Below are 26,535 nucleotides of genomic sequence, written 5' to 3'. Positions count from 1 at the left end.
TGTCCATGTGTACGTTTGTGTGTGTGTGTGTGTGTGAGTGCAACTCCTTGTGTGCCTGGTGTTGGCTGATTGATGACTTCTCCGGCTGTGGGCAGATTCCCGGCAGTGTTTGATCCACATATCAGAGGAGGTGGAAGTATGAGAGAGATAACATTCCAGGATGCAACTAGGGAACGTGGGAAGTAGAACAGTTCATAGAGACCGTGCTCCATTCGTGGACAACAAACGGAAATTACTCATTAAACCACAGGCCTAATGCTAAGTACAGAGAAACCATGACGGCCTAATGTCTTGTGCTTCCCTGTTTGAAGAATCCCATTTATAGACAAATCAGGGCTGTAGGCAGAAGTAGACCAGCTGCCATTACTGCGGTGGCACCTCACTCGTAAACCCATGTATAACACTGTACTGAAATCAAAGAAATTCCCTCTTCTCTTACATCAAATGCCATTAAAATGAACGTTATAATATAAGGAACTTTTCAACAAAATTGAGCACACAGCAACAGATGGCTAGGCGTCTTTTCTGGGCTGTGCTGTTATCAGCTGCTCCAACAACAAACTGATAGTCACGCATCGCCAGGACAATTAGCAAATGCGTATTAGTCTGGAACCTCAGTGGATGGATAGAAAGATAGACCCACAACCAACAGGGCAATGAAATGTGTGCCGTCCTGCAAACCAATCTTTCTTATTAACAAAAGCTTCAAGTGCAGTTGTTTTTGTTCTTTTAGAAAAAATATACCGTCCAGTTCTTTTCATGTTCTGATGTGATGGCGGATTTAACAGAGCATTCCAAATCAGCAGCAGCCATTTTGGTTGTTTGCAAAAATGCCTCAACTGTGCTTCTCTGTCAGTCATTGTATCAAACCCGCCCTATATTAGATAAGCAGTTGTGATTGGCGGGACCCGGGCCTGGTCAGCTGGAAGTCGGTGTGATCCGGAGGATGGACAGACATACAGAGAAAATAAAACTAAGAGCTTGCAGGTTTGTCCAGGCTAACAAACTGAGGCTTTGGAGGGGGGAAAAAGTGAGAGCAACAAGGCTCTGCTCTGTGAAATTAATTTTACTTACCTAAATCTACATAATTGTGAAGTAATCGTGTTTAGATCGCATTCTGAGTTGTAAATAACCAATGGGACCACAAAAGATCAAGTTATCTGCCTACAGGGGGCCGATGATATCATGTGTGTCTGATTTCCATTTCTTCTGATTAAAGTGCAAAGAATCATGAATTTTCATCATTCAAATCATAAATTAGCAAATAATTCTTGTTGGGTGAGATCAGCTGCTCCATACAGCACTTTCACTTCCAGATGGTTTGACAGAAGCTGTACTTTAATAGATTTCTTTCCCAAAGCCTGTGTTATAACCAATATCACACACAAATTAACACAGACTACCTTCATCTATCAGATCAAGCGACTGCTGACCATGCTGGAAACATGTTTGCTGTCGCTATTGACTCATTGTGTTCATTTCCATTCTACCTCTGCAGTAATGGCTGCGGCACTTGAGAGCACAACATATAAGTCAGCCACCAGATTCTTAGTTAAAGCTGTGATCACCAAGGGGTAGAAACACCACCAGGGAAAAACGTGTCGCATTGACAGATTCTTATGGGCCTTGTTTTAATGTGAGCAGTGAGACTCAACAGTCAAAGCCGAAATAATGGGATAAAACTGCTGAAATCTGCATAGTTAGAGTAGAGTTGGTTTCACCGCTACAATACAAGTGACTACTTCACATTCACAGGTTTAAATACTTTAACCCAATTAGATTTTTTAAATTGAAATCATACTTAAATGCAGTCAACAGGTTAGAAGACTTCTTCAAGAAGAATTCAGCTAATATAAAAAGACATAATGTTGCTGCTAACACTGTGTGGCATCAGTGACCACTTCTCTGGTAAGCATCCAGTCCCAAATTAAAATGGGGATCTTTATTTTATTCTTATTTATATTTACTGTTTTAAAACATAGTCAAGAGTTTTTAGGCTGCAGTTATATTTGCAAGTTTTGTTAAACTGAACATCAATTAAATGATAAACGATTTGATAAACAGAATATATGTATGCAAGCCCACACACACACACACACACACACACACACACAGGGCATATGGCGCATATTTCAGAGTTGTTTCCTATTCTCTTTCTACTGTAGCTCACAGCAGCTGAAAGAGACAGAGACGGAAAGATAGAGAACAGTGTGTTCCCCCTGTGGGCATAGCTCGGTTGCAACATGTCTTCATTACCGCGGCAATTGTCTTACTATTTTCATCAGTACTCGGAAAGGCGCCTCCATAACTGTGCCGACATGTGTGCATATTGCAATAGACAAGATAACTGTTCTACTGTTCTGAGAGTTTGCTGCTGCCGCCATCACAGTATCTTCCCACTCCAGTCTGAAATCAACTGAAAGTGCTGAAAAAGCATCAAAGCACTGAAAGCAAGTCAATTCATACTAATATCGGTGATATCTTTCAGTGGGGCTGTCCTGGTCGACTTGCTAAACCACTTCTTTTCATTTCTACACACAGACAGACAGGCAGCAAAGCAAAAGTTTCACTTCTCTAACACCTCAGGAGGGAGACCTTTCTCCTCCTCCTCCTCCTCCTACAGCTTCTCTCTTACACTCACTTCTTTACCTTTCCCACAATTCTTTGATAAAAGTGCAGATAAAACGGCGTCTCTGCTCTTCTCTCTGGCCGTCCACCTCTCCTTGAGGTTAGCACCTCCTTTATTATTTACTATCAGATCAGTAGACATACATACACATACCGCCTTGTTCTACTAAAGCTGGTGTGTGTGTGTGTGTGGGCGCAGTCCACATTCTGTGTGTTTGCTTATGTATGTCTGTGTGCTTTGTGCCCCTTGTGTATGTATCTGTTCTTATCCTTTTGCTTGTGTGTGTGTGTGTGTGTGTGTATGTGTGTATGTGTGTGTGTGTGTGTGTGTGTGTGTGTGTGTGTGTGTGTGTGTGTGTGTGTGTGTGTGTGTGTGTGTGTGTGTGTGTCCTTGGCTGGAGGCGGTGCAGTGTGAGGTTTTTGCTGCTGTCTGAAGTCATCCAGCCTCAGTGTCATTAGAGGATCTCTTTAATCCAGACTTTGGGAGAAACTTCTGACAGCACGCTGCAAATAGAAGGCCCCGCCGCACATGAAGAGCAGCTCGGCTCCTAACAAAACACCAAGTTTAAAGAGGCCCCTGGCCTTTTTTCCTCCTCCCACTATTCCCTCCCTTCTTTCTTCTTTGCTTTTTTTCCTGCCCTCTGTTGCTTTTACTTCACCCTAGGGAAACATGCTTGCCTTATCTGCGCAGGAGGACCACCCAGGAAAGATGACTCAGGCGTTGGTGTGTCTGTGCGTCTGTGTGTGTATGTTTGTGTGCATACAACACTGGAATTGCGTACTCATTTGACTGAGTGTAGCACTCACATTTTTAGAACTTTTGCTGTTAATATTAATGCATGCCTATACCTGCATGGATTGCTCTGAGCAGTGTGTTTGTTGGTGCTTGCGTGCGCGTGTGCCTCGCTAATCCTTCGAGCCAAAGTTTGGAATGAAAGGCAGAGGCACATTGCTGATGGAGAGGTGAGAGACGCCTTCAAGCTCTCGACGGTGGGACTGCGCAGCAGAGATGCACCACTGCCCCATCTCCTCACTCCAGCCACGTGCTTTTGTCCTTCATGCCCCTCCCCTCTACCTCGGTATCTCGCTGTCTCTTATTCTCACCTTTCTGAGCTTCTTTCTCTCCTCCTGGTATCACCATACGCCTTTCTTACCTTCCTGGGATTTTTTGTTTGCATTTTGTTTACTTTTTTCTTCCTCATACACTTTTCTCTTTAATTGTCCACCTTCTCCTCTCCCTCCATTCACGCCCCCCTCCTTCCACCTTTCCCTAGGGAAATCTGATTTCCCTCTCTTCCTGGCCCGTTCACAATGATCTCAGTCTGCATGGCTGATGAAGACCATATCGCCCTGAGCATCTGGAGACACTTATTGCAGGATCCTCTACACGCGGTCATTCACGCACTTTGACACACTAAATACTACAGAAACAACCAGCATCTCGTGTTTATGTGCATGCCTACAATACATGTGGTGTACATCCAGTACAGATGGAAGACAGACAGGAAGTTGGACTGAAAATGAAGGATCGATGATAAAGAGGCAAAGCTTCAGCACCTGGAGTGGAATTGTGTGTCCTCTCTCACATTTACCCATGAATTATTTGAGATACAAGTGTTATTATTTGCCATATACATTTACAGAATCATTATCATTTGAGATGTTTGCCCCCAGAGTGGCACTGGATTAAAGACGCACTCTGGTTTTCAGCCTGCATGAACATTTGTCCATTTCATTGTTTTGTGTAATTGATTTCTGCAATATTTTTCTGAGGTTGTCAGAGTTAGTGTGGTATCTGTTGCTCTCTGCCTAAACATAGCCTTAATACCATACAATACGACCATTATGTCTCACCGTGACAATGACTAAATGGTTCTGCGGCTCTTTCTGACTCACAAAGAGCTTTTATCCATCGACCGAATCATCCCATATGATTCTATTAATGAAGTGACAACTGTTGAGCGTCTAGAGTTGTTTTGAGCACATCAGATACAGACGCCACATGAAAGAGGCAAACACGTCACCAGTGAGGCTCACTAGTCAGCCTTACTTCCCAGAAGACCAGGTCCAGAAATGCTGTGTCACTATGCGGGGAATCACAAGTGGGTTTAGAAAAGGGGGAGGGGGGGGGGGAGTGGTTGTCGGCATCTCTTGTCTTCTTTAGATGAGAAGATAGATGCAGGTGAGGTTAGGGTCACAGTGGGGACAAGTGTTGGAGGAAGAAAGGTTAAGAAGTGAAACTCTGTTTGTGTAGATAATCCACTGACATGCAACACGAAACACACTTTGTGCAGTGCAGTACTTTGATGCTTTTGTGGGCTAAAATAAACCGCTCAATCAGTTTTATTCATATTTCCCAAAATCAGACATTGCAATCTGTACAACGCATTCTGTGACTCTCTATTCTTCGAAACCTCAAAGCTCACATGCCGTGGTCACGTCAGAAAACATGTGAAAATGGTGTCAACTCCACTGAAAATGCTCCTCTAGTGTTGTTGAGCCTATTCACCAATAAACAAAACGAAATGATGAAATCGAAGGCAAGGGGTTGCACTGGATGGAGATGTGGGCTGTGATGGGATCGTGACTGGCTAAGAAATACCCTGATTAATAGGATCAACACGCTGGAAACCGGCTGCCTTTCATGCTGCAGAGCTAAAACTGACCTCAACACGATAATTCAGTAATAGTGTTGATCTAGAAATCCATCTGCTAGAGGTTCAAAATAGCCATGTACATTTGTATAAAAGTTTTTACCGGCATCAGTGCAGTGTGGGTATGGGCTCACACCGCGGTGCTTCAAATTATTAAAAGAAAATGACTACGTGTGAAGAAATGACGTGAATTTTCCACCAATTTCAGCTGTATCTGAGATCTACTATATCTAACAATCTAACTGACAACAAAGACTTCAACTTTTTTTTCTTTCCTTTTTAGTTAGGATTTCTCAGAAAGTTGCTACCCAGAAGTTCAACTTGGCCCTGAAGCCTAACAGCCTGTGTGTGATTTATGTCAGTGTGGTGGGTTGTAGATCAGGCCGGTCATGCCTATCACCTGGACTGTGTTTCCCCTCAGCTCTGAGAATCGACAAGGCAACACCTGGCCCGCTCACTCAACTCCACTGGGGAGAGACACTAAGGATATTGATGCTAGCCAGTGCCCCATACACTTGTTGAAGCCTCTGTGTGTGTGTCTGTGTGTCTGTGTGTCTGTGTGTCTGTGTGTCTGTGTGTCTGTGTGTCTGTGTGTCTGTGTGTGTGTGTGTGTAAATGCATGTCTGTGTGAGTGTGCGCGGGCACGTATCTTTCTCTCTGCTTTTCATGCAGACTAATCAAAGACGAAGTGTCCACATGTGCACTCAAAACATCTGGTTCTGCGTCGCATGCAGGAACTGCGCCTTTCTCTCCACTGCTATCACTTACAGGCAGGGGGGGGAATGCCTCATACACACACACACACACACAACCCACAGTGCATTTACTTTCTTTTGTCTTTCTTGCCTGAATCTTAGAAAGCAAAATAGATTAAATTCTTAATTATCACCCTGTGGGGAAATCTGAACTACTCAGGTATTGGAGTACATGAGAGAGGTTGTTATCCACTAAATGATACAGTATATCTGTCTTTTTACCTCCAAAGAAATAATTATCCTTAGAGGAATGCAACTTTACAAAAGCCTACAAAGTTTGTTAATTCCCTGAGTGAGCAAGTTTCTCTTTCTGTGTGTCCTTGTCTAGAAATAAGTTTGGGCTTAATGAGGCCAGCTTGCCAGTAATTACTGTCATGACTTTATTATTAGCCTTTTAACACGCAAAGGCTAATCACAGTCTGCATCTCTCCTCACTGTCCCTCTGTCCTCCCTTCTGTCTCTCATTGGCTCTGTTTGTCCTGATCACTCTTGTTTTCTTGGTTGCACAGCCTCTCGTTCACTTTCAGCCTGTGTCTCTCGTCCGCTCCAATATAACTAGATTAGTGTATATCACAGTGCGTCAGTTGCATATTACACCACAAAGATCTCGAGTTGCTTTTCTTTATCCATCAGTCAGCCGACAACACTGACTGTCTCTCCCTTCCCCCAGGCTCTGCAGGAAAAGGTGGAAAGTCTACAGAGGCAGCTGCACTTCTCGGAGAAGAAGCTGCTTAGCAAAGAACTTGAGAATGAAGAGAAGGTAACGCAGTCACTCTTTTTCTCTCCATGTCTCACTGTTTTTCTTGCTCATCAAGCATGTACAAGTGAGGCAAGCTGTCTCTCACTCAAACTCATTTGCTCCTCACCATTGCCATTGCATCACTCTCGCTGCCCAACATTAATTCTTTTGGACCCGCTGCCCTCGGCCTTTTCATAACATTTATGTTAGCTTCTTGGCAGCACATACACTTCTTATTAATGATGCAATTGTTTTTGCTGTGCTGACCCCTTCATCACTCATCTACCCCCCATCACCTGATGTCCCTGGCCCCTCACCCCACAGTTGCCATCCTAACTAGACCCTGCAGGGGGCCACAAAAGACAAAAAAATGGATTCTTCCCTCCTTCCTGCCCTCCCCTCATCACTACCATCTCCTTTTCAGAGCCAGAGATATGCCCCCTCGTACATTTCCCAAATTCCTTGAGATTTGGCTTCAAGAGCTAGCGCCTAGGGCCAGGAATGCCACCACCGCCTGTGTTCAGAGGGAAGCCTCTGTGTGCACGAATACTCGCGCACACACTCCCCATGGCTCCCCAGAATGCCCTGTAATCAGGCTCTGTTTTGACCTTGACACACACAGAGAAGAAAGCACTAATGACTGCACTCACACAGGAGGCTGTTCTTTGTACAGCGGTATGTACACCAAAGGCATTCATTCTCTTGTGTCGCCTCTGATCCGCCCATTGACCCTTGTACACACTTCACACACTCGTCACACACCTCAATGTCTGGCCATCATAAATTTGCAGGAAGGGGTCAGTGGTTTTTAGGAGCCATTGGTCACTGCCCCAGTCCCAGAGGCGCTGCACGCTGCGTCCTATGACTTAGGAGGAGCTGACCCCTGAACCTGCTACCTATGATGCCAGATCATTTCATCGGGATAAGGGGTTGGGTCACTCTTTTTAGCTTGGCATTTGTTTTTTAAGTGTCACTGAAGACACCATCAAGTGGTGAAACGTTGTCCCAAATACTGGCAACATTGAGTGACTTGATCAAATTTTATTTTCTCAAGGTGAAGAGCAAAACTGATATTTTTCTAAAAGTAGAAAATGTGGTCAACTTCCCTAGCAACCACTATGTCATATTGTTTACATATTGAATGTTATAACTTTTTACGTTCGAGGTAATTTTCAGATACTCAGTGTTTGTCTATGTTAGCAGTGAAAGGTGTTTAATACTCCAGAGCATCAACCCTGGATGTGTATTTCAAGCAGATGATGTTGGTTCAATTAAATGTTGTCTCATCGCTTTGAAGATGCTAACAGATACACCAGCATTTAAAAGCTTGAAATCACCTGCCACAAAAGCTTCTTCGGTAGTCAGATGGCCAAGAGGACTACTGAAATGGTCTTGAATGGTCTTTCGTGTGTTTAGATTGTAGAATGACCTCATTCCAAATAGATGTTATTTTAGATGAAGACTGATAATTGAAAAGCCAGAAAGAGATAAAGATACCTCTGAGCAACAGTTAAATACTAATATAAGAAATGACCAGTTATTGGTAGAAGATATTTGATGCTTAGCATCAATGATAAAATACAGATTTAAATAAGAACAGGGTCCTGTTTTAGTGTCAAGTGCACAATAATGCCTATAACAAGCAGGGATTAAATGTGTGCTCCTTTAGCAAAGCTATTCTTAAAGGCTCTATGTGTAACTTTCAGAAAAGCCTGGTTATCAAAGACACCGGTGACCATTAAATGAACTGCAGTCAGCATTCTGTTGTTCACACTCATGAGCACTTTGGTAGTGAGTAAGCATCCTGAGAACTGAGGAAAAGGTGACGTGATGACACTGACCATGATTAATCTCTACATATATCTCTACATATGTGGTTATAGAGATTAGCCGAAATGTCTTGGCCCTTGATATCTACTATTCTGATTTCCACTGTCTACACCAGAAGCACAGAAAACCTTGTCCCTTGGCCCTCCATTCTTACCTTTGATATATATCCTGTTTAGAAACAAAAAGACTGCAGACTTGATTTCTATTAGTGGTATTTCCTTTCAATATTTATGAATTATTAAGCACATTAAAAGACTCAAGCCCCACTTATTGCTTGTGGTCTATCGAGCTCAGTCTTGTATAGCTGAATTTTGATACTGGCGCCAGTGGGAAACAGATATTCGTACTGATAACAAAATGCCGCAGAAGTGCTGGTATAAAATCAGCAATATTATGATTTGAATCAGGCAATATGTTGAAGCTAAGAATGAGTAAACAAGACTAAGAATCTGACTAAGCATTTGGTACCAATTTTACGTACTTGACAGTTCTTGATTCTCTGCCACAAACACATTTCACTAATTTATCGCAGATTGTATTGCTATGTCAAAGTTGGCAGCAAAGACACAAACAGGAAGTGTGCCATAGTCAAGTAAGAATGAAAGAATCCTGTGCGTCGGCCAACTCTGAGCTAAAACTGATGCCTCAACAGATAAGACAGCTGAGGCAAGATCTGGAGAGATGAGATCTGAAGCACAAGGTTATAGTAACAGCTTTTTAATAAGGTGCAGCAACTAACATTTCAACATAAAGCATGTCTTCATCAGAGGAAGAAGAAGGCTGTGACAGTGTAGACATTTAAAATGCCTGTGCCCAGCTAATTACTGTCTCTCATGGGATGGACATGTTCTTGGCATTACTTATGCGTAGCCAATGCCATATTGCCATAGCGTATATATATATTATATATCATAAAAGCATCATAGAAATCATCAACTTTCCTGCAAAACAACATAAATTCAGCTCTTTAGTCTTCAGTAATCAGCCATCAAAGTTGCTCAGGGGGCAGACAAGTCCTTGTTGTAAACATCTGCAATAAACTCCAGTTGCAGCAAAACATCAGTGCTGCTCCACCGGTCGTTTTTCTGTAGTGAGCCTCTTTAATCTGTCTGATTTTGTTGTACCTGTTGACTTGTGTCTGAGTCCTCAACATCGTCTTTCTGCTGCCGCTGCACCCTGCCTCTCTCCCGTAGTCACGTTTCCCGGTCGAGACCAGCGGGTTTACAGTGTCGACAGCTACACGTTTGTGTGTTTGGGTGTGTGTGGGATTGGGCGCCCCTTTCTTTTGGCAGCAAGTCGCAGTTCTGCTCCCTGTGGGGAGAGAGACTGTCTAAATCACATGACGTCCTGCCTCCTACCCAGCTCTCACCTAAGGTCAGGTGTGTGTGCCTGTGTGTGAGTGTGTATGCTATCAGTAGGAAACAGCCTCTCCACTGTGTTTTTCATTGGTTTGTGTGTGACTGTTTGCATTAATGTACAACATATGTGTATCTACATTTTTGCGTGCACATGTGTGCATTGTTTTGTTTGTGTTTGATAATAAACCTCCACTCTCAGTCTCCTCACACTGATATTGCCCTAGTTTATCTGCCAAGACTTGTCTTTGTAATCTGATCCCTCACATGCAAAAACAGCCTTTCTGCCAGACTTCACACAGATGTTGCTTGCCTTACACTTGCAGGGCCCTCGTAGGCTCCCCCACTCTAAAATGGCGGATCAGCAGCTCACTGTGTGGTTCAATTCTCCTTGAAGAGAGGAGCAGAATGTTGAGGAGTACAGCTCTTTGTATTAATACATAATGATACACTGGGCACGGTGAACTGTACAAGTTTCAGAGACGTGTTCTCCTGCAACATGGGAGTTTGGTAAAATAAAAAATAAATCATTTCTGTAGTTGTTTTCAGTATTGATGCAGACCTGAAAATGCAGAGGAGTTGAACTTAAGTTCTGTAGGCTCAGTCGTTTTCCTGTGTGCAGTTTTTGTTGAGGCGCATTACATCAGCAGCTACCAATCCATCCCATAGTTCTAACAACTTCACGAAGATCTGTAGCCACTTCTAATCTCCTCCTGCCTTTTCCCTTTTTTTCACTCTTGTGAAGAGGTTTCTTTTTTCCCTCTCGCAGCAAAGCGTTTTTGAATTCAAATCGCTCCTTGGTGAACTGTCTGAGTGCTAACTCAGTGGATGTGGGGGTGCAAACTTTGTGAGTGGCGTCATTTTTGATGTACCCCCTTGTTCCTGACAAGGTTTTTGTCACTTTGGAACAAGGGGGTATATCAAAAATGTCTTTCCAGCAGCTACTCACCCCCCCAACTCATCCCACGCAAGCCTGTACACACACACACCCCAACTTCATTAGCATACATCAAGCTTCCCAACGATGTGACAAACTTCATTTGAACATTGAAAGTGTTGAGGGCTTGTTCCTTTCTGCTGGCAGCTGTCAAAAACCACGCCATGTGACGGTACCAAACGCAAGGGAAAGTCAAAACCACAATCTAAAGACTATATATAGATGAAATGTTGTCATTTTAAGATGACTGGGAGGGGAAAACGACTGCCGCTCCTCACAGTCTTCAAAACTAGAGAATCACGCTTCATCAGGAACAAACAAAATCTCATTTTAAAAAGAGCTGTGGAGATGAAACCTGATTTTTCCTCCAGAAACTCAAAGTCCCTTTTCATTGCTTTGGCAAATAGTGGCACACTTTTTTCCCCCTGTGTTTCCCTTCCTCTCTTTTCCTTCCTGCTCATCCTCATCTGGAGTCCGTCAATGACCAAAACCTCATAGAAGGTTTGATCAACCGTATTGTTCAAAGCCGCCCAACATCTGTCCTAATGGTGAGGAGGCTTTTTTTCAGATCCCGTCACATGCCTCCTGCCACCTGTCAGAAAAACAAACATGCCTTTGCTGTAAAAAGATGTTGAAAGAGGAGAAAAATGTGTTTGCGTGACGATAAATAGAGATGTGAGAGGAGGGACCTTGGAAGAGGCGAGAGGATGCAAAGCTGAAGGAACAGTGTCTCAGCCAGACATCTTTGGGGAGTTTGAGAGATGCTCCTGTTATGAATTTTAATGCCATTGAGAGATGCAGTGAAGCTGGAAATTTGAATTGGTACTTTACCTATCCTTGTCTGTTTTTTTTTTTCTGTTTTTTTTTTTCTGTATCTGTTAGCCTAGCATACATTTCCACAACAGAGATGCTCTCATAAAAATAAAGGCTGCTGCTTCCTCCCACACACATCGCATAGTAAACTATGGCTAAGCTTTAGTTAGACATGCTGTGGAGAGATGCAATTGCAGATGCTTTGTTGAGCTACCATGCTGCAAGACCACAAATCTATCCAATGCAGAATGTATTTATGCAAATGTACATGCAGTACGTATATATGATGCAATAATAGAAAATCAATTCTTATGTTATGATGGAAACGAGAAGAAAGTAATGTTATCTGATATTTCATCATGATTTTCCAGCCGTTCAGTCAACAAAATCGTCATCAAAAATCTCATTGTATTAGATATTAATCCTAGTTTGGGCTTCCGCCTGTCTGTGTTACCAAAGCAAACATTCATGGCTTGTCTAGTTTGATCAGCCGTATGACTGTATGTATAGTATCCAGCCGTCCCCGTTGCTCTCTGCGAGTCCCGGTGAATACGCTGCTGTAGCCTTGCCCATTCTAATGTATGGGAAGGAAAATGGAGACAGCATTGCCACAAAGGAGCTTGTAATTTAGGCAGAGCGGATCTCTCATTGCTGTGGTGACTGCACCATACATGAACCAAGAATGCAAAACTAAGGAGCGTGGCTTTTGAAGAATCTAGACTTATATTCAGAGTGGTTGGTAAGGGATGTGTTTATTCAACCATTGTTTATTGCTTCGGTCTGAGGTAGTGGAGTATGTTTTGTCTTGGCTTGCCATTTTGTTATGACTACAGAAGCTGCTATAGATAGATAGACTTTTTTGAAAATCTGCACTCGCGTAGCTTCAGCTGATTTTTTAACTCCTGGACATTCAAATTAAAGCCTCTGAAACCCGTCACTCTCAAATTATCCTCGACTTCGTTCTCACGCAGAGAGAAAAAGACATATTTCTGTAAACTGATGGGCTCTCGACCCAATATTATTGTCCCGACACTTTAAAATGAATAGGGCAGAAGGAGCCTGAAAATTTTGGCAAAGTTGTGGCAGACTAATCTACTGCACACTGTGCTGAGACAAAGTGAGCTGCTTCATGTTGGGATCATTTATACTGGAGGTTGCTTTGAAGTGCTTCCCAATCCCTTTCATTGTGCCCAGGAAGATTAATTAGCCAAAGCCAGAACAATCAGTTAAATCCACAACAGGAAAATTATTTTAGGAAAACCAATCTTTTTCCCTCCTCCTCACCTCATTCACGGTCTCTTCACTTGAAAGACCGGACTGATGAGAGGGAGAGGAGGGGAGCGTGGACTTTGGCTCTGTCAAAGACATTATGGTCGGTTGAAATGCTCAGACTCTCCCCTGGTTACACCTTGAAATATGTGCGTGAAAAACTGTTGCTTTTCACAGCCCCCGTTGATTCCTCGAGCTCTGTTAAACTATTCATCAAGCTGCGGATTAATTGATTCAGCAACTCTTTTCAAAATGCCATAAATGCTTTTACAGTACTGTAAAAGCTCTGTGTTTGTGCATGCATGTGTGTGTGCACGCCTGTATATGTGTGTGTGTGCGTCCATTCATGTGTGTTTGTGGGTTAAAGGAGGGGGGTTTACGCTAACCAAACCCTTTTCAACTTCTATAATCAGACTCTGGTTTAGTGGAGTGTAATTTAGCCCCAGACAGACTTCCTCCAGTCCTCCCCAGTGGAGCTAGCTAGCTAGCAAGCTACAGAGCCGCTGCTGCGTTTGATGTGTTCTGCCCTCCACCGTGGCCCTGTGCTCTTCCAGATCCAGCTGTGTCAGACCCATATATGCATTGTGTCAGATGTAGCTGTAGTCAGCAGCAGCCAGTAGGAGGCGTTGTGCACAGAACGTCGTGCCAGTCTGCAGACCCCCTGTGGAGATGTGAAGGAGCTGTGAAGAGCAAGGGAATACTCTGAGCCATGAATAAAGAGGGGATACCCACTGTCTGTGTGTGTGTGTGTGTGTGTGTGTGTGTGTGTGTGTGTGTGTGTCTGTGTGTGTCTGTGTGTCTGTGTGTGTGTGTGTGTGTGCCTACTCCAAGGGAGCTTCACTTGGTCGCTGTGTCTGGAAGTGTAAATATGCATGTGTGTATGTGAATGGTTATTCAACATGATTTTAATTGATTAATATTCATTTTTACTACATCAAAGTCAAAAAAATTATTTTTATTCCAAATACGCCAACAAATGATATAAATACAGATGAAGGTGACACATTTTAAGATTTACTGTGCAGGTGTTTGTGCGTATGTATAATACATATTTTTTCATTGGATGACTAAATATCTAATATGGATTTATTATTTCATTTGCCCAGGTGTTCCTTCTAAGTGAACTGACACTGTCTGGTTGTCCCGTCTCTGTCTTCTCAGGTGACTGTGGTGCGTCGGGAGTACGAAGGGAAGATCAAAGGTTTGATGCCGGCAGAGCTCAGACAGGAACTAGAGGACACCATCACCTCTCTGAAAGCTCAGGTGGGAAGTGACTGTTTGCCAGATACGGATCAGATACAGGCAGGACTAGAACAAACACGCTGACATATTCAATCTGGTGACTTCAGTTTCAAGTATGTTAAAAATTGTCTGGGGGCTCAGGTCCTCATTTTCAACCCTTGGACCTCCAGTCCTTTTCTCATTCGTTAATCCATAACCTTTTAAATACATTTATACACTTTTTCACCACGTCCTAGTTTAACCTAAACTCCGTTACTGTGTATACACGTTTCTCAAGTTTCTCTTTTTATTTTCCTGCTCATGTGTTGTTATGTGATCTTTGATAAAACCACTGGACACGAGCAAACCTCTAAGCTTTAATTCAGTGTGTATAAGGATGTGTTCAGACCGACAGTGTCCCTGTTTGAAAAAAAAACATTTGGTGCAGCGCAATCTGAATCTGGTAAGGTGCTGCGCTGGCAAATTAGATACATGCCAGTGCATATTACTGAAAGATTAAAGAAAGAGCGGTGTATTCCTACTCTTAATCTCACAGTGTTTATCAATCAATCAATCTTTATTTATTTAGCGGCAATTCATAACAGCATTATCTCAAGACGCTTTCCACAAAGAGCAGGTCTAGACCAAACTCTTTAATTAAGAGAGAGACCCAATGACTCAGGAATTCAAAATTAAGGATTCAAGAATCCCCACATGAGCAGCATCAGATATTATATTAGGCAACAGTAGCAGGAAAAACTCACCTTTAACAGGAAGAAACCTCGAACAGAACCAGCCTCAGAGGTGGGCGGCTTTCTGTTGGAGTCCATGTTGGATGGAGGTTGGAGAGAGAGAGAGAGAGAGAGAGAGAGAGAGAGAGAGCAACCAAAATAATAACAGCAACTATAGTGCTGACAATAGGAATATGAATAATAATTAGCAATAATTATTAATATATGAATAATAATAGCATGACTAATATCAGTAAAAAGTGGTGACGGCCGATGATCCGCAGCAGTGATTCATGAAGCCAGAGAACCACAATACATTTTGCATTGAGGAAATACAAAATAGTTGCCACCATGAAAGCGCTCCAGAGTTATAAAATCCTGTCTGTCAGTGTTACAAACTGCCATTAAACGCATCCTGGATCATGTTTCATTGTCTCACCAACACGTCCCAAACAAACGCAGCCCCCTGTGCTGTTTTAACACAACGCTGTTTCAATGTGGGGCTGTTTTTTGTCTGAATCCTCTCTAAGTGGACTCAGCCATTAGGCTATGATAAATTACTGAATTAAGGGGCAGGGGGTGAAGTCATGAGTTTGCAGACCACTTTGAGCTTTTAGTACTGGACAAAGGAACAGTTTGCAGCCATGTTTTGGCACCCTATACCTTAATTCTTTTTTAAATTTGATATCATTGGCTTTTACCTTCCACTTTCTAGTTGCTACTAATCAATCAAAACGGAAACTTGACCCTGATGAATGCGCATGTAAGAGTTAGTTTTTTGGGAGACATCAAAGATGGCTTCTGTGTGGTTCTGGTGTAGCACTCAGTCACAGACATTCTCGCTTTGGACCCTGCCAATCCTCTTTGTAAACCATAATCTCTCCTCATCTCTGCATCAGCTCACCCCTAGCATAACCACATGCGTGTAGCCGTGTTGTTCCTCTGAGCCATGCCCATTTTAACGCTGAATCATTTCATTTTCTCGGCTTTTGCATTGTAAACAAAAGAGGGTTTTCTGTAATGATGATGGGGCCCATACAGTGCAAGTGTTTGTAAAAGGAGCTCATCATAAACTCCTGCCATGTTCTGATAGATCTACTGAGATCCCATTTCAGTGCAGAGACCACAGCTCTGCGATCGGATATGTTTATAAGATGTAATTCGTGACCAGAATGGCTTCTCCTCTCATTGACGACGTCCTGGGTTTTGCACATTACGGTGCATTATTTTTACATAGTGAAACAAAAGGTGGGGAGAGTTTTTGTGTCTCTCGAGGCATCCAGCCACATATCAGTGGGGTTTTGCGTATACTTTCACCACCAGTGCCAAATGAAATGCTAGAACTTTCCTGAGGTCTCCCCCACAGAAAGGAATGTACCCTCGGCTCCAGTACGGTAGTCCCAGAACAATACAGATTCTTTCGGAGCCGTGATTACTCTGCCAGGCTCTAGATGCCGTGTAAATGTAGATGGGGTTTATTTTCACTTCAGCCAAAGACACTTCATAAATAAACTCGCACTTTGTAGCCAAAAAAAAGAATGGCGCTGCCTCCTCTCGCAGCGTCCTAACCTCAGCTAACCTCCCTCATAATCTTCCCTCTGTCCCCATGTGCCTTAACCCCTCTGCCCTAATCTCCTGACACCCAACCCCTGCCGTCCTGACCCCTGGACTCAACAACTAAGCCTTTCTTCCACTTAGCTAACCCCCTCCACTCAAAAGCACAATTCACCCAAAGCCAACCTACCACATCCACTTCCATTTTCTGTATTCTGGTGCTCTGGTTTCCTGCTTTCCTCATCCTGATAACACAACTAAGATTATTCTGTGCTAAATTTTGCATTCTATGTCTGTGTTGCAGGTGAACTTCCTTCAGAAGAGAGCCTCTTTGCTACAGGAAGACCTGGATGCCTGTCGCAGCGGGAGGTTAGCATGATTGTTTAGATTGTATAGACACATGTTCCTGTGCATAGTTCATGTGGAAGCTTGTACTTCTGTGCTCCACAATGCACGTATGTATATTCCTGAATTTTCACACAAGTGTAGTTCAGGTAGTGAGTATAGTAAAGTTTGAACATCCAGAATTACTCAAAGGCTTGCAGTATAATTTGTAACGCGCTATTACTGGTGCAGATACATTAGATGAGGTCTTGTCGTCGACTGTGACAGCTTCCAGTCCTGAGGGCTTTGATTCGCCTCCCATCCATCATACTGTAAGACACTTTTATGTCTTTATGAAAGGCATCTATACGTACTCAGCGATAAGAGGCCTCATCAAACGACGCTGGCGCTCACATCTCTGCAAACATCTTTCAGAGCTGTCAGTCACACACATCACAGTAAATAACCAGTTATTTCACTGTCCGCTACCTCACAACTTAAAGTGACAGAGACGCTGAGAATCCCAAAGGAACAGTCAAACAGAGAGACATTCGTTTCCATGATTTAATATCGACACATTATAATGTTGGTTTGATGGATTAACTCTTCACCTGTACTCTTTCTGCTCAGGTAACCAGGGGAGAACCACAGCCTGATCCCCGGATATGAAGGATAAGACATCCAATCAGTTGTGAGCATTATCGACTGTTACAAGTATTTTACACACCTGTCATGCCACCTTTTGTCATCCTTTTGTTCGACATGTGTGCATGGTTTTATTAACGTATGAACTATTTATTCATTGTCAAATTTTAGTTTCGCTTTGTCTTTTTGGAAAAAATATATTTATGTTCACAACTGGTGACGTTATAATTTTATATTTTTTGATATCATTTCCTGATATTATTGTCATACGTCTTTGATGGACATTTGATATCAGTTATCATTTTTAATAAAAGACTTGGCATCATTTTCTGTCGTCATGCTTTTTTTTTTTTTTCTTTCTGAGCATGGTTTTCATCTTCAAATACCTCATAATTAATCCCTCAATTAGGGGAAGTCATGCTGTTGCCCTTGTTTTTACATGACCACAATATGCATGTTAACCAAGATTAGCTCTGTAACTTTACACTGAAGTCAGAGACCTTGAATTCCCATCTCCCCCATCACTATTTAGCATGGCTTTCTGCTCAGGCCCCCATTTGAACTGTAAAGAGTGGTTGGGGGTTTGTGGTTGGTTCAGATAGCGAGTGCTGTGAGTCGATTGTTTGAATCTCAGGCCAAACGCTACAGTCCATGGACCCACTGTTTCTGCCTCCGCCACCACTTTGTGTTTTACCAACGGCTCCACTCAAACCCAAGCTGAATGACTCAGACACTGGAGTCCGTGAAATGGACGCCATGTCTCCAAATCTTCTCCAATGTTTGGCGATGATGGTAACATTTGGTGGATCGATGACGGGCGTCATAATGAGCCCACATTTGCTGGTGCTTTGTGTCTCTGGTAGGTGAGGAACTCGGAGGACAGCAAGGGCTTGAATACTGATCATTTCAAAAGGTTTTAGTTTTTTTTCCTGGAAAACAGTTTGGAGGAATTATTAAATTCCAAAAATCCGATTTGATTTCAAAGAGGCCCCTACACTTATTTGCATTGGAATTGCTTTCTTTACACCCGCAGTTCACGCACTTGCATGTGTTCCCATTGTCCGTGACCTGTTCTGCCGTCTCCAAACGAAACACTATACCCTTCTCTGTGTTTATTTGATGTGCTGATTCTGCTGCCCAGGCACAGAGAGAGAGAGAGAGAGAGAAGAGAAGAAACAAAAAAAAAGAGAGACGAAAGGAGAGAGGACTGTCAGACCGACATCTGAGTAACAGGAATTTAGTCTTTCAGCACGAAGCCTTTGTAGGGTCTGTTGTTTCTGGAAGAAGTGCGCATAGGATTCATAACTATTGCAACAAGCATCATATGTGCATGTGTACTTGTAGTGAAGTGTGTGCCACGTTTTTGGATGTACCTAATGTATGACTATATTTGTGTCAGTAGTGGCCTCAGTATGCTTCAAACTAAGAAAGCTGAAGAGAGTAGCAAATACGACATGTCGTCCGACTGTGTCTGAAGGCAAAAGTATTTAAACCTGTTCTGAAATGCCACACTGTAAACCTGCCGTCATATCCTCCTCCAGACTGCAGCTCGTTGTTTTCTCTGATCAGTGTGTCAGATAAATGTGTTTTGCATGTCTTAAGGCCTTTTCACGCCGCCGTGCAGCAACTGCCCTGCCACCCACATACCTGCAAAAGGGTTCTCCAAAGAAACAAAGCGTTTTTTAAAAGCTGCTACGGTCGAAGGCTGCAATTACATCATAGTATTGGTGCAACCTGGATACGCCACAGATGCATACAGACGGCTACTTTACAGGAGTGTATCTCGTCAGTTCAACCCCATGTTAGTAAAACCAGCCTGCAAATTAAATCAAGAACCATTTCCCTTAGTAGTAGCTGTGGACACTAGATTCAGCTAGCTTATTATAACTAGCTAGCACCACGTTGTACAGCTCTGGGTATTCGGGCACCAGCATTATCAGCATGGATGGATTATGAGCTCCTCCATTGGTCTTCTTTGAATTGTGATGCTCACCTCTTTCTTTTTGATTCGCCAAAGTTCCACACAATGGTGGCAGAACAAAATTCTGCCGCTGTGATTTGAAACCTCTTTCCCTTTCGGCGCCGTCCCCTCTATGAAATGACTGGAGGTGGCGAGTTTCCACGCGACGGTGTTAAAGCAACTTTGATCTTGACCTTATCAATTGTGCGAATAGGGAAAAGGATAGTGCTGCTCCGAAGAAGGACTGACAATTTTTTGCTGTTTGAAGGGTTTGGTTTTACTTGAAAACCAGCTACTGGAGCAGGAAGAGCCGTCTAGAAACCACAGCCGATAAACACCACGGGTGCCAGTTGCATCATTTTCATGGATTGTCTCCAGATTCCAGACACATCTGAACCGACTGTGCTCTTGGAAAGGGGCCTCAGACTGTGTTTTATGAGTTGATAAGCACTTAGTTTGAAGCATACTGAGGTTTTTCATTCTTCACACAACTGCTGCTGTCGAATGTCAGACATACAGAAAAGTGCGACGCCATGAACGCCTTCAAGTAGAGGCTCGAAGGCGTTTCACAAACTTCACCGTTTACAGGGATTGGATCAGAAAGGAGGTTTTAGATGCTGTTAGATGATCTGACAAACCCTGCATTGGAAGCATGCTGAGTCCTTAGCTTAACACGGAGCTGCTGAAACTGTAGATCTAAAGGTCAGCGCGTACTCTGTCCTGTTTGGCAGCCCCGTGTTTTGCTCATTTACACCCAAACGGGCTCCAGCTATAACCTCTCCTTTAATCTGTGTCATTACTCTGACATAGTTTCACTCTAATTGATTGTCTACCACCAAAATAAACCTCCATAATTGTGCTTGTGTAAATACGAGCCATGAATGTCATTTCCACACAGCCGACATGGCCCCATTAAGGATCAAAGCCCTTGCTTCCTCTCACTTATCTTCACATCAGACAGTGGACTGTTGTGTGACAACAGTAAAGGGCAGTCCGCGAGCCCCCGAGGCTCCAACTCACCCGCCATATCCTCGCTTCGTGCCGGTGCTCAGATCGGCTACACGATGCTTGTTGGTGTAAAATTTGGGTGATTTTTCATGTTTTTTTTTTTTTGCATCAGCTGGAGGTTTTAGTTTCCATGACACGAGTGCGGAAAAAAAAAAGATTAAAACTGCCTCGTGACACTGAATCAGAAATGTAGAGTAACTGCAAACGTTGTTTCTTTTTAAGTACAGAGGAACCTTAAACTAGTTTTTGTTTTAAAGTATTTTTTTCCTGTGGGATATCAGAGTGGTTTTTGGAGGACGTGATTTTAAAGATCAGCAGTCATTTCTAATGTAGAACAGGGTGATTCGAGGTCATTCAGCGCCCCTCTTCCTCTGCCTCTGCCTCTTACTAGATGTACACATGTGACTGTGTGTGTGTGCTTGTGACAGGTTTGTGGGATCGACTGTACATCAGCATGTGATTGACAAAGTCCTTGTGCGTGTGTGTTTGCGTGTGCGTGAGCGAGCGGCGTATCACTGGAGCTTTTTATAGCGCTGTATTCTGAGTCAGACCCTAGGAGGCCTGCGTTTGGCTGCTGTACGCTGCTTGCATAAATAAACCTGTTTATCGCCAACACTTCTCACACGAGCTGATGTCTTCCATCATGTTTTCTGCCTTCTCTGCCTTTGTCTCTCTTCCTAGCTTGTATCACTCTCTCTTTGTTGATATGGTATATATGGCAGTGATTTTTCCTTTTTTCCCCGGCCCTGTCACTCAAACGCAACAAGAGCTATGAAAAGGATATGCAGCTGTGTGATTTGAGAGCAAGTGGGTTAGCAGCTATGCAGCCTTAGTGAAGAAGGCACGGCAGGTTGTGTTTGCGTGATTGTGGCATAAATTTGTCATTTGGGCTGATGGTGTGGGCTGAGCAAAGGGACAGAAGACCATGCACTCAAGACAGTGTGGGAGTTTTGTCTGTGTCGTTTGCCCTCTGTCTCTGTCTGGGTATCTGATATCTCTGTCTCGCTCTTTTCATTTATCTCTCTCAGCCTCTTTTGCTAGTATACACAAATTCTACCACCAGAAGTGGTAATGGGGGAGCAGACTATGGCCACATTCACATCCCAGTGCAGATAAAGTTAAAAATGTTTTTTTTTTTTTCTCCACTTTTTCCATTTTCCACTCATTAACTTTCAAAAACTGATTCTCCAAAGTGGATCATTTAAAAACGTGGTATCACTCTGGAAAGGGCATGAAGGCAGAACCCAAATTATAATTTTTTCACAAAAATCTACTACTGGAGTAGATTTACAGTCTCTCATTTTCCCTTTCGTCTTGACTCATTTGAGATAAGCGCACTTGTTTTATTTATTACATTTTTTTGCTCAAGTCCTCAACTCACTCGTGTCTTGTGTCCTGCACTGACATTCACTTTGCATTCAGTCTAAATGCACCAAAAACCTTTTAAAATGACATTTACTTTACATACGTGTTTTCTTTTCCATTTTTATCTCATGACATTACAGTGCTGTTTGAAAGCCTTCTCCACCTTGACGCTTATGCAATTGCAGTTGAAAATAATAAATCCCCAGTCAAACCTTAAGGTATTTAGTCCAAAAAATATCCAAAGCAACCTTTAAAAACCCATCTGTTTGATCACAGAGGTCATTAAACACCTGAAATTCCCTGAAACAGTGACACGGACATGAACTCTGTGTGCTCAAGGGTAGCTACTGCCCTGGAAACTGGTCTAAATGATCACAAAGCGTCTGTCTGTCCAGATATTTCACTTGTTCAAGAGACATAGTCTCTTGATTTGGTAATTCATTGTTTAAAGCCAAACATCTGACATGTTAACAACATTTTCATATTTATCTGCATCTATGTGGACACGGCACATGTTTGAAAGCAACATCAAACAAACACAAAATCCTCTCGTCGAGTGTTTAGGCCGTCCGCCCTCATCAGAGCACATATCTGTTGCCATGGTGCTCACCCTATTGACGTGTCACAGCCCTCTAATGGAGGAACAGGAAGCAGGCAAAGAGATAAAAATCTAGCGTCAGGAGCCAGGAAAGAGGAGGATGGGGTTAAAGTGATGGATTAAGGATGAGTGAGGGAGCCCAGGGTTCAGGTTAAGACTGAGTCGGAGACGGATCGCTGTCCTGTCAAGCATGGCAGAACAGTGGCGTCCGGCCTGTGAAGTGTCTGCATGGTGCTTCAGTGCGAGCGGCAGAGGAAATGAAAGTCATTACTGTCAGTGTGGAGTGAGCTTCATGGCCCAAACGGGATTAGACAGTGCATCCGACATTGTTTCTATACATTGGTAGACTTAAAAGTCAAGCGCAAAATGGGATTAAAACGAGGGAAAAAAACCCAATAAATAACCTTCAACAGTCCCCCCTCTCTCTTTTTGCCTTTTATTTCCTCTCTGCCTTCCTTCGCTACCAATTCCCCACCTATTTCATGTCTCATTCTTCCTTCATAGTCTTTTCTCTTTCACCTGTCTCGCTCCCTATTCCACTCTCTCTCACACATCTCTCTTTCCCTTCTTCCATCTCTCACACACACTCATCCCCATCATCAAAATGCACAGGTAGGCGCAGACTCCCACTCGTACTTTGCATCCTCTGTATTGCCAAAAAAAAATCCTTCTGGGGCCAATTGGCGCTTGAAATCCAACTTCATTCCCCTCAAACTGAACCCTTTCAAAAACAAACCCTCCTACCACTTGCACACACTTTTTTTTTTTCCTCCTCTTCCTCGTTCAAAACAGCCCCATAACAAACCAGCGAATTGTTGCCCTTCCTTAACTTTTAAGGGTATTATGCACCATGTCCAACTTCAAAGCCTGTCTTAACTCCACACTTTAATTGTATCTTCCCCAGCTCACTGCATGCCATTTGATTCTGCTGACAACAGCACTTCTGCCTCCATTTCTCCTCCAATCCTGCTCCTCTCGTCCTCCTCTGCCACTCTTTGGTCCTCATGCTGTGTTCTGACCCCCTGCACCCCTACTGCCATCGCCACAGCTCCTCTCATCAGCTTCTTGCTCCCTTCAGAGGCCATTGTCCCCCTGTTGTCACCTACTTTGAAGAGGTAGCCTCCATTTCCTCTCTCGGCAGTCGGTTGTTGCCCGGGGTGTGTACACACCAAACAAACTTGAAACAGTAACCCCCTGTCCTACATTGGCTGACTCCTGCTCACTTTATCTGCTCTCTCTCTCTCTCTCTCTCTCTCTCTCTGTCTCTCCGTCTGACTTCCTCCTCATGGCCCTGGTTGATAATTGCCATAAGCTTCCCTCTTGGTTTCATTTTCCATTGTCCTCCCCCAAATTCTTGGCTCTGGCTTGAGATAAAGGGATGAGTACTTCAAAGGGGTCTGCAAAGAGTTTAACCCCAAGCCGAAAGGAACAGCACACAATACTGTAATTGAGAGCAGTTACTGATCACAGAGCTGCAGCACACAGAGGACAGCACCGGTAGACACACACACACACACACACACACACACACGCTCTGAGTGTTTATGAGTGCAACTGAGGTGGCCAGTGGCAGTTACGACAGGCCAAGGCTGCACAGGAGACCATATAACACAGTCGTAAAAACCTCTCTAGTCTGCTTTAATTGTTGGATAGGAGGCGTTTTTCGCCAAATATAACTTCAGATACTAAAGAAAAATTCAGCTGTGTGTGTGTTTTGTACAAATGCCATAAAGGAAGCAGCCAACATTAAAGAATTGATTGGACCCAATGATGATTTACGCGTGTCCTTCGGCCTGTATTTATAGGGCTCTTTGTAGTCAGGCTGAATCTGACCTGTCCCTGTAATAATATCTTCCCAAACAGAGAGACAGTTACACCCAATAACCTCTCTCCCCGCTGCCCTCTTTCAAGGGTCTTTTTATAGGGACAGGAGCCACGGACGCCCCTGGACGCAGGCCAGTCACAGACCTGGGGTCACCTCCTGAGGGGCAGCGGGGAAGACCTGACCCACGGGGACCTCCCATGAACTGTAGAGGGGGTTGACAAGGCAGGACATGAGGGCCCAACTGGCCCCTAGTACTGGCAGGGGGTCCGCACCATCGCCATGGTGATGGTTTCCACCCTGGTGTGTTTACTGTCAGAGGTCAGGCTCAGCCCTCCGTAGTTAACAAAGGCTGACCTTGTCGGGGTAGTGCTCGGTATATTAGCCAGATGACCTGTACACCTACAGAAAGACCTAGACTGTGTCGATGAGCTTTTATGAGATGAGAACATTGTGCTTGTGCGTACTTGTTTTAACTCTGAGTCACCAGTGTGTCACATGTCAGATATACTGTACATCAATGGTTCCCAACCTTTTATGTCAGGTGTACCCAGGCTTCCCTGTCAGGTGATCTCTCAGCTACCCAACCACCAGCATTTATTTCAGCTGTTTAACCATTACTTTTTAGCCATGAATGTCAACCATTCATCCATCACTTTTATCTATTTCAACCGTTTATCCATTACTTTTCTAGCTATCTGTTTAAACCATGATTTCATTACCCCTGGTTGGCAGTCACAGTGGTTCCTCTTTTTCCGGGACGGCGAGTTTGATGTGGACACATTGGGAATGTTTTTATGTGCAGGATGTGAGCGAGATAAAGTGGCCTTTGAATGATGAGCAATCCCTTAGTCATCACGGCCCCTTCAAGAGCGATTTCCTCTTTTATTAACCTTGATGGGAAACGGCGCATTGAGGGAGAAAGTTTCGCAGCACCTTTAGGAAACAGGCTGATCAAAGTGTTTGCCGCCTTTGTACTGTACTTTTTTGAATCTCCGTCCACTGAGACAACAGGGACAACACAGACACCTACTGTCTCCCTTTCTAGAACATAGCCAGTCATCTTGCACAGAGGGTCCCTTGTGGTGGCTCATTTGAACACTAAAGATCTATCCAAAAAACACTATTGACTCTGTTCTATAAACACTATTAACATCACTGCCTGTGGCTGGTCTGGTGCGAATAAAGACATTTATTTAGTGTTCAAAATGTCCACTACATCCAAGCACCTCCTCTCAGTCAGACCACTGAATGGAAGTATACTGAGTGTCTGATGTGTCTTTTCACTCCTTTTCATGCTATCTATGCTGCAGTTAAGGAGTGTGCACAAAGCAGGGAGGGCTGTACTACCGGCGCTGCAGAGAGGAGCAGTCCTTCAGCTGCCTAAATGATATGATAACAGCCTTTCCCTCAGTGAGAAGATGTTTTAATCTGGTGTGTTTGCATGCACTATGCGCCCTTACTGCCACTGGTAGGAGCTGTGGAGTGATAACAGCAGTATGATGTGATGTCCTATTGCAACATGTTGGATCCAAACCACGTCTGAGGGCAGTTAAAGTGACTCTGATTTAAAAATGCGTGCATTTAAGTGTGATGCAGAAAACTTTTGTCCTGCTGGGGTTTTCTTGAGCAACTCTTTGAATCCTGCTGGAGGGACACATCTGCGTCTCTATCCTCTCCAAACGGCGCTTTAAGGAGATTAAAAGAAAAATCATAGTTTCATTATGTTGCTTTGCTATTGTCTTCTTGTTGTGTGACCAAGAATTCATATGGGGATATGAACGTGCTATTTGATGCACGCCGGTGCGCGCATTGTGCATCCCCAGGACCCCAATGGATTAATCTCAAAAACTATGCGGGTCTTGAAAGAGAAAAGATCCCTGCGTCTTTAAAGTTTATGTAGCAACAGAGGGATTGTAGCGATAATGCTATTGGGGCGGCAGATCAGTTACTTCTGACGCTCCAAAGCCTCGGGGAGTTGGCTCAAGATTGCTTGTCTTTGATAAGGTCCTCCACTGTGTGGCTGCAACTCCGTGATCTGGAGGAGAAAAAAGGTGGATAAAACGTGGCGAATAAAAAAAAAAAAGCGCACGGGTCGAAAAAAACCCAAGCAGCTTTTTAAACGCGTTTCATCCACAGTGATCGCGGCGCATCAGGGCAGATCCTCCGCTTGTTTTCCCCCTTTTTTCGGATGCATCAGGCTGCATTTGTTTTTATGCAGCTGTCGGGACCCGGCAGTCGGTTCCTCACTTTGAAGTGCGCTGCTCCAGCCTGTCGGCTCAGTTGGTGTTGGAGTCGCCTGCAGGAGAGACCCACCGTGCGGCATG

General features: G+C 43.7%; 1 protein-coding gene across 1 annotated transcript in view; it reads left to right on the top strand.

Annotated features, from left to right (window-relative positions):
- cep112 (centrosomal protein 112) overlaps positions 1 to 17,670 on the top strand; it is a 99,470-nt gene extending 81,800 nt beyond the window's left edge. The window contains exons 23-26 of the mRNA XM_070848129.1: positions 6,708 to 6,797; positions 14,142 to 14,243; positions 16,791 to 16,855; positions 17,441 to 17,670. Of these exons, the coding sequence (XP_070704230.1) occupies positions 6,708 to 6,797; positions 14,142 to 14,243; positions 16,791 to 16,855; positions 17,441 to 17,444 (261 nt within the window). The 3' untranslated portion in view covers positions 17,445 to 17,670. The remainder of the gene's footprint in view (positions 1 to 6,707; positions 6,798 to 14,141; positions 14,244 to 16,790; positions 16,856 to 17,440) is intronic.
- The last annotated feature ends 8,865 nt before the right edge of the window (positions 17,671 to 26,535 follow it).

This window comes from Pempheris klunzingeri, chromosome 17 (assembly GCF_042242105.1).
Source record: "Pempheris klunzingeri isolate RE-2024b chromosome 17, fPemKlu1.hap1, whole genome shotgun sequence".
NCBI classification, from domain to species: Eukaryota; Metazoa; Chordata; class Actinopteri; order Acropomatiformes; family Pempheridae; genus Pempheris; species Pempheris klunzingeri.
The sequence above is the reverse complement of the archived record's forward strand: the minus strand, read 5'-3'. Positions and strand labels throughout refer to the sequence as shown.